Source organism: Armigeres subalbatus, chromosome 2, assembly GCF_024139115.2.
Source record: "Armigeres subalbatus isolate Guangzhou_Male chromosome 2, GZ_Asu_2, whole genome shotgun sequence".
Classification (NCBI taxonomy): Eukaryota; Metazoa; Arthropoda; class Insecta; order Diptera; family Culicidae; genus Armigeres; species Armigeres subalbatus.
The window spans coordinates 133409720-133418155 of record NC_085140.1 but is presented as its reverse complement, the minus strand read 5'-3'; the positions used below and the strand labels follow the sequence as shown (position 1 = coordinate 133418155).

The window sequence follows — 8436 nt, the reverse complement described above, 5'->3', positions numbered from 1 at the left end:
CAAAAGTCTTGTACTAACAGGCTATCGTTTTTAATAAAGCACCAATTGCCAATTTAATACAGTATGGTGTGGGTATGTCCTCCGATATTGCCCTGTTAGTATGCGATGTATGCGGAAAAGTTCTTATGAATGCCATCAGTACAATCGTTAGGTCTGGCCACCCTGGATTGAGGCGAGCAAAGCAATTGGTTCAAGTAGGGTAGAATCTGCTTTGCGATGAACTATCAAATAGTGGAATCGTGAAAACGGACACTGTGTCCAGGGAGTCGAGAATGTTTGAATTAAAATGAATTCGCCATATCTGTGTTTTTTGTTTTACATAAACTAATGTCAATAATAAATATATGTTTTAGAACTATTTTAATTATTTTTTGTATAATTTCTTCCAAGATTTATTTTTGATACAAAGTTTAACATTGTGAATGGTATTAGTGTTTTGAAGGGATGAAAAACGCCGCCTTGAAATTTTTCCGGATATGGTCGCTTGCTGGCTACGGGTGCATCCATCCTAATATGGTTGAGGAATCTCCCTCTGAAGTCTCTGTTGGAAATGTTGCTGCTAATCGAAAATAACTATCGGAAGACCAAATTCCAGTTGGATTATGATCCATTGAGGTAACTTTCCAGACGTCAATTTGGACAAACGATTACGCATCAGTCGACAAGTTCAATTTGCTGGGTTTCTCCGAGTAGTACGATATTTTTCCCAAGCACCTTCGAAAGGAATTCATTTGGGATAATGTTTTACCTGCAAGATTGCTTGGAAATCTAACTGCACTGATTATGTGTCTTTCCATAATTTCCAATAATATTCCATTGAAATTTACAAATGATGGGAAAGAAAAGTGCAATTGGTACTAGGCATATGTTCCACACTATGTTTAATTTAAGCGACAAGTGCTACATAGTATTGTACATGGTGTGATTGACTGATCTGGGTGGTAGTAGCGGTGGTGGTACAGTGGTGCTATGAAAAGCTGCGAAAAGCGATCAAACGCCAACCAGAAAATTACGTGCGGGTCGCTCAGATGACCCACGATTGAGTGCTGTGGTTAGATTTATTCGGAGTCGTGTCGGAGATCAGTAACACCTTCATTACATTCTTGAGCTGCAGTCTTCGTCTGCTTATGATTTGGAATTTTCCGCGGCGGTCCCATCGCAACTTTTCCAAAAAGGCATTCGTTTACGAAGCGGTCGTTTGCTGCTTCCACTGGATGGTGTTGGCGTTATGCTCCTTGCGCTTTTGTCGGTCAACCGACCGAGCCGAGCTCTAGCTTTCCGCTTCGATCCCATTTCAGCAAAACTGTTGTAACGAAACGGTTATTAGATTTTCACAAATTTCACCAAACACATTTTACAAAAAAGAATGACAAACAAACAAGAAAAATTCTGCCGTGGTTGATGATGTAATGAAAAACTAACGACTTAGCTACAAGAATCGTTCGTAGGATGAGAACAACAATGTTATGTACGTCGTGATAGGATTGCTTACCAGTGGGTAGTGGGAAGAAAACTGCTTTCAAAATGTACTTACCGATGGAGGGGCACCAAAAATATGTTGCCTTCTGGTTTGATGAGTGGAAAGGAGGACTGTTGTTTTGATTGTGGATTTGCTTGGGACTTTTTCATTCGTCCAGGATCTTGGCTTGCCCTGTATCGAGACCCCATCCAACCAGTGTTCCATGTTCGTCTAAATGGCGGACCATCGAAGATGATGTTGGTTGGATTCATTATGACCGGATTTGATCCGACATCTCCAATCAGACGCTCCGTATCGGTGAATGTTTCGTAAATGTCGTTGTTTATGATTTTGACACACCGACGAAACAAGAAAACAAAATAACTTTCCGGAATGAAATTTATTTTCACATCGTGCACTCAATATTTATGACATTTCAAATGTAAATAAACATGATACAGAGATGCCAGAAAAAATAGTTGAACGATGTTCTCACCGCTGTCAAGTGTTGCCAAATATGCTGAATCTCATAGGATCACCATCGTCTGGTAGGAATATTCACCTCGTAAAACAGACGATGTTATTTTTTTCAAAAAATTGTATGAAAATAACCGTTTCATAAAAACACCCTATTTTATGCGCAATGTTATCTAAACTCAAGGATGTTTTAGGGAAAAATACAAAACATAGGTGTTTGGTCGGACGGGAAAGGTCTATTGAGAGCAAATCTACCGAGAGACAAACATCAACGGATGGTTTTGTATAGAATTAGATGATGATGCAAGATTGATTTTAAAAGGGCCTGGTATGCTCTACCCATGATTGCATAAACAAGATCAACTGATGCCATGTGTCTAGTGTTAGGAAGTGTAAACTAAAATGAACTGAAAGTATTGATGGAATATTTCTGGTTTTGATGCAAGATTGATTTGGTAAGCTCTACTCATGACTGCATAAACAAGATCAGCTGATGCCATGTGTCTAGTTTTAGAAAGTGTAAACTAAAATGAACTGAAACGTAAACTAAAATGAACTGAAAGTATTGATGGAATATTTCTGATATTGATGCAAGATTGATTTAAAAAGGGCCTGGTAAGCTCTACCCATGATTGCATAAACAAGATCAGCTGTTGTGATGATATAGTGTTAGAAAGTGTAAACTGAGATGAACTAAAAGTATTATTGGAATATTTCTGGTTTTGAAGCAAGATTGATTTTTATAGCCTGGTAAGCTTTACAAATGACAGCATAAACAAGATCAGCTGTTGCATTTTGTCTAGAGTTAGAAAGTGTAAACCGAGATGAAATGAAAGTATTGTTGGAATATTTCTGGTTTTGATGCAAGATTGATTTTCAAGGGCCTGGTAAGCTCTACCCATGACTTCATTAAAAAGATCAGCTATTGCGATGGTATATTGTTAGAAAGTGTAAACTGAGATGACCTGAAAGTATTGTTGGAATATTTCTGGTTTTGATGCAATATTGATTTTAAAAGCCTGGTGAGCTCTACCCAGACTGCATAAACAAGATCAGCTGATGCCATGTGTCTAGTGTTAGAAAGTGTAAACTAAGATGAACTGAAAGTATTGTTGGAATATTTCTGGTTTTCATGCAAGATTGATTTTTAAGAGCCTAGTAAGCTCTACCCATGACTGCATAAACAAGATCAGCTGATGCCATGTGTCTAGTGTTAGAAAATGTAACCTGAAATGAACTGAAACGTAAACTAAAATGAACTGAAAGTATTGATGGAATATTTCTGGTTTTGATGCAAGATTGACTTTTAAGAGCCTGGTAAGCTCTACCCATGACTGCATAAACAAGATCAGCTGTTGCCATGTGTCTAGTGTTAGAAAACAAAAACTGAGATGAACTGAAAGTATTGTTGGAATATTTCTGGTTTTTCTGCAAGATTGATTTTCAAGGGCCTGGTAAGCTCTACCCATGCCTTCATTAAAAAGATCAGCTGTTGCGATGGTATAGTGTTAGAAGTGTAAACTAAGATGAACTGAAAGTATTGATGGAATATTTCTGGTTTTGATGCAAGATTGATTTTAAAAGGGCCTGGTAAGCTCTACCCATGATTGCATAAACAAGATCAGCTGTTGTGATGGTATAGTGTTAAAAGTGTAAACTGAGATGAAATGAAAGTATTGTTGGAATATTTTTGGTTTTGAAGCAAGATTGATTTTTAAGAGCCTGGTAAGCTCTACCCATGACTGCATCAACAAGATCAGATGTTGCCATGTGTCTAGTGTTAGAAAACGAAAACTGAGATGAACTGAAAGTATTGTTGGAATATTTCTGGTTTTGATGCAAGATTTATTTTCAAGGGCCTGGTAAGCTCTACCCATGCCTTCGTTAAAAAGATTAGCTGTTGCGATGGTATAGTGTTAGAAAGTGTAAACTAAGATGAACTGAAGGTATTGTTGGAATATTTCTGGTTTTGATGCAAGATTGATTTTCAAGAGCCTGGTAAGCTCTACTCATGACTGCATAAACAAGATCAGCTGATGCCATGCGTCTAGTTTTAGAAAGTGTAAACTGAGATGAACTGAAAGTATTGTTGGAATATTTCTGGTTTTGATGCAAGATGGATTTTTAAGAGCCTGGTAAGCTCTACCCATGACTGCATAAACAAGATCAGCTGATGCCATGTGTCTAATGTTAGAAAACGAAAACTGAGATGAACTGAAAGTATTGTTGGAATATTTCTGGTTTTTATGCAAGATTGATTTTCAAGGGCCTGGTAAGCTCTACCCATGCCTTCATTAAAAACATCAGCTGTTGCAATGGTATAGTGTTAGAAAGTGTAAACTAAGATGAACTGAAAGTATTGATGGAATATTTCTGGTTTTGATGCAAGATTGATTTTAAAAGGGCCTGGTAAGCTCTACCCATGATTGCATAAACAAGATCAGCTGTTGTGATGGTATAGTGTTAGAAAGTGTAAACTAAGATGAACTGAAAGTATTGATGGAATATTTCTGGTTTTGATGCAAGATTGATTTTAAAAGGGCCTGGTAAACTCTACCCATGACTGCATAAACAAGATCAGCTGTTGCCATGTGTCTAGTGTTAGAAAACGAAAACTAAGATGAACTGAAGGTATTGTTGGAATATTTCTGGTGTTGATGCAAGATTGATTTTCAAGGGCCTGGTAAACTCTACCCATGCCTTCATTACAAAGATTAGCTGTTGTGATGGTATAGTGTTAGAAAATGTAAACTAAGATGAACTGAAAGTATTATTGGAATATTTCTGGTTTTGATGTAAGATTGGTTTTCAAGGGCCTGGTAAACTCTACCCATGCCTTCATTACAAAGATTAGCTGTTGTGATGGTATAGTGTTAGAAAGTGTAAACTAAGATGAACTGAAAATATTGATGGAATATTTCTGGTTTTGATGCAAGATTGATTTTAAAAGGGCCTGGTAAGCTCTACCCATGACTGCATAAACAAGATCAGCTGATGCCATGTGTCTAGTGTTAGAAAATGTAAACTAAAATGAACTGAAACGTAAACTAAAATGAACTGAAAGTATTGAAGGAATATTTCTGGTTTTGATGCAAGATTGATTTTAAGAGCCTGGTAAGCTCTACTCATGACTGCATAAACAAGATAGCTGTTGCCATGTGTCTAGTGTTAGAAAACGAAAACTGAGATGAACTGAAAGTATTGTTGGAATATTTCTGGTTTTATGCAAGATTGATTTTCAAGGGCCTGGTAAGCTCTACTCATGCCTTCATTAAAAAGATCAGCTGTTGCGATGGTATAGTGTTAGAAAGTGTAAACTAAGATGAACTGAAGGTATTGTTGGAATATTTCTGGTTTTGATGCAAGATTGATTTTCTAGAGCCTGGTAAGCTCTACTCATGACTGCATAAACTAGATCAGCTGTTGTGATGGTATAGTGTTAGAAAGTGTAAACTAAGATGAACTGAAAGTATTATTGGAATATTTCTGGTTTGGATGCAACATGATTTTCAAGGGCCTGGTAAGCTATACCCATGCCTTAATTAAAAAGATTAGCTGTTGCGATGGTATAGTGTTAGAAAGTGTAAACTAAGATGAACTGAAAGTATTGATGGAATATTTCTGGTTTTGATGCAAGATTGATTTTTAAGAGCCTGGTAAGCTCTACCCATGACTGCATAAACAAGATCAGCTGATGCCATGTGTCTAGTGTTAGAAAACGAAAACTGAGATGAACTGAAAGTATTGTTGGAATATTTCTGGTTTTGATGCAAGATTGATTTTCAAGGGCCTGGTAAGCTCTACCCATGCCTTCATTAAAAACATCAGCTGTTGCAATGGTATAGTGTTAGAAAGTGTAAACTAAGATGAACTGAAAGTATTGATGGAATATTTCTGGTTTTGATGCAAGATTGATTTTAAAAGGGCCTGGTAAGCTCTACCCATGATTGCATAAACAAGATCAGCTGTTGTGATGGTATAGTGTAAGAAATTGTAAACTGAGACGAACTGAAAGTATTGTCGGAATATTTCTGGTTTTGATGCAAGATTGATTTTTAAGAGCCTGGTAAACTCTACCCATGACTGCATAAACAAGATCAGCTGTTGCCATGTGTCTAGTGTTAGAAAACGAAAACTGAGATGAACTGAAAGTATTGTTGGAATATTTCTGGTTTTGATGCAAAATTTATTTTCAAGGGCCTGGTAAGCTCTACCCATGCCTTCATTAAAAGGATTAGCTGTTGCGATGGTATAGTGTTAGAAAGTGTAAACTAAGATGAACTGAAGGTATTGTTGGAATATTTCTGGTGTTGATGCAAGATTGATTTTCAAGGGCCTGGTAAGCTCTACCCATGCCTTCATTAAAAAGATCAGCTGTTGCGATGGTATAGTGTTAGAAAGTGTAAACTAAGATGAAATGAAAGTATTGTTGGAATATTTCTGGTTTTGATGCAAGATGGATTTTTAAGAGCCTGGTAAGCTCTACCCATGACTGCATAAACAAGATCAGCTGATGCCATGTGTCTAGTGTTAGAAAGTGTAAACTAAAATGAACTGAAACGTAAACTAAAATGAACTGAAAGTATTGAAGGAATATTTCTGGTTTTGATGCAAGATTGATTTTCAAGAGCCTGGTAAGCTCTACCCATGACTGCATAAACAAGATCAGCTGATGCCATGTGTCTAGTGTTAGAAAACGAAAACTAAGATGAACTGAAAGTATTGATGGAATATTTCTGGTTTTGATGCAAGATTGATTTTCAAGGGCCTGGTAAGTTCTACCAATGCCTTCATTAAAGAGATCAGCTGTTGCGATGGTATAGTGTTAGAAAGTGTAAACTAAGATGAACTGAAAGTATTGATGGAATATTTCTGGTTTTGATGCAAGATTGATTTTAAAAGGGCCTGGTAAGCTCTACCCATGATTGCATAAATAAGATCAGCTGTTGTGATGGTATAGTGTTAGAAAGTGTAAACTGAGATGAACTGAAAGTATTGTTGGAATATTTCTGGTTTTGATGCAAGATTGAATTTTAAGAGCCTGGTAAGCTCTACCCATGACTGCATAAACAAGATCAGCTGATGCCATGTGTCTAGTGTTAGAAAGTGTAAACTAGGATGAACTGAGAGTATTGATGGAATATTTCTGGTTTTGATGCAAGATTGGTTTTAAAAGGGCCTGGTAAGCTCTACCCATGATTGCATAAACAAGATCAGCTGTTGTGATGGTATAGTGTTAGAAAGTGTAAGCTGAGATGAACTGAAAGTATTGATGGAATATTTCTGGTTTTGAAGAAAGGTTGATTTTCACTACGAGAAAGGCAAAACTTTTGCAATAAATGGTATTGAATTCACCGTTTACATTATATTAATAATTGGTTTTCAAATGAGTTACAAATCGGGTTTTGGTAAGTATCGTTTCATATCATTAGTATAATTATTATGATAATACCCTTATATTTCTTTCCAGAATAATTCTACTGCAACTGTTGTATCTTCCGTTTAGATAATAACCAATTCATATTTTATTTTATTGTTTATATATTTTATTTGTTTTCTGAATTTTATAATTTAGAGTAGAGGTAAAGGAGGATGTAGGAAATAATAGAATAATACTAAATATAATAAAATTGATGCAGTCAGGAACTGTTTAATTGGAGCATAAGTCGCGTTATGTGCCGTGTTGGATGGACAAAGTTGTGAGAGTGTCAGCGAGACACATTCAATGGTGACGACTTGCGTGAGAGAGAGAGAGAGTCATGTGATTGAGCATGAAGCGGAAAATACCGCTCGTGGAGGACATGAATGCACAAGATCGATTAGGAAAGCTCAGTTTTGTGACGAACGTAGTTGCTGACGGTTGTGTGAAGTGTAACCAAACAAATGAAAAAAAAAAAAGAAATGAATAGAAAAGAATGTGTGAACCCTATTGATAAGTGTTGAGTGCTAATTAAATATGAAAGAAATCCCGACAGAACTGACAATCGAAATCAAAACAAAGTGTGTATGCAGTTGAAGGCAACTCACTTCTGGTGTAAACCGCGCTTAACAATTTCCTTTGGATTGTTCTGTCAGACCGGTCAGAATCTGTCAAAAAATCAAGGTAAACAAAAATCGTCAGCTGATCGCAGCTGTAATCGAATCGGCAATAACTGAAATAAATATTATTTATAGGCAACATTATTCGTGTTGGAGCATATAATGTACTCGCATGAGAAGATCCGGAAAGTTAATTGCACCAGTGACCGTGGTGATTTATCCAACTACAGGCAGGAACCATCTTGAAGCTTTCAGGAAGATCAACAATCTTATCACAAAAGATTCTATCCCTTCCTATAGGCAATTCAATATTTATTGACGCCATTCGTGGTTATATTTAAGAACAAGAGTTAAATGTTTTGTCATTTTTTGCTTTATGTCCAATAAAATTTCAATGTTTAACTCATTCTACAAATTTTTAACTAATACTAAAGACACACTGGTGGTACAAGGACCGTGGT

At 36.5% G+C, this 8436-nt stretch overlaps 1 protein-coding gene across 1 annotated transcript; it reads right to left on the bottom strand.

The window, feature by feature from the left end:
- Nucleotides 1-843: 843 nt before the first annotated feature.
- Nucleotides 844-1882, bottom strand: LOC134215136 (uncharacterized). Its single transcript, XM_062694387.1, has 2 exons — nucleotides 1535-1882; nucleotides 844-1303 (listed from the first exon to the last, which is right to left on the bottom strand). Exons 1-2 carry the CDS (start codon nucleotides 1729-1731, stop codon nucleotides 1126-1128), a joined length of 375 nt encoding a protein of 124 aa, XP_062550371.1. The 5' UTR covers nucleotides 1732-1882; the 3' UTR covers nucleotides 844-1125.
- Nucleotides 1883-8436: the final 6554 nt, after the last annotated feature.

What these genes read in the sequence shown, in the direction of transcription:
- LOC134215136 (XM_062694387.1), bottom strand. Translation starts at nt 1,731, where the DNA reads ATGAATCCAACCAACATCATCTTCGATGGTCCGCCATTTAGACGAACA. An exon ending in TTTTTGGTGCCCCTCCATCG is followed by an intron (nt 1,304 to 1,534) that starts GTAAGTACATTT and finishes TCGTTACAACAG; the next exon opens with TTTTGCTGAAATGGGATCGA.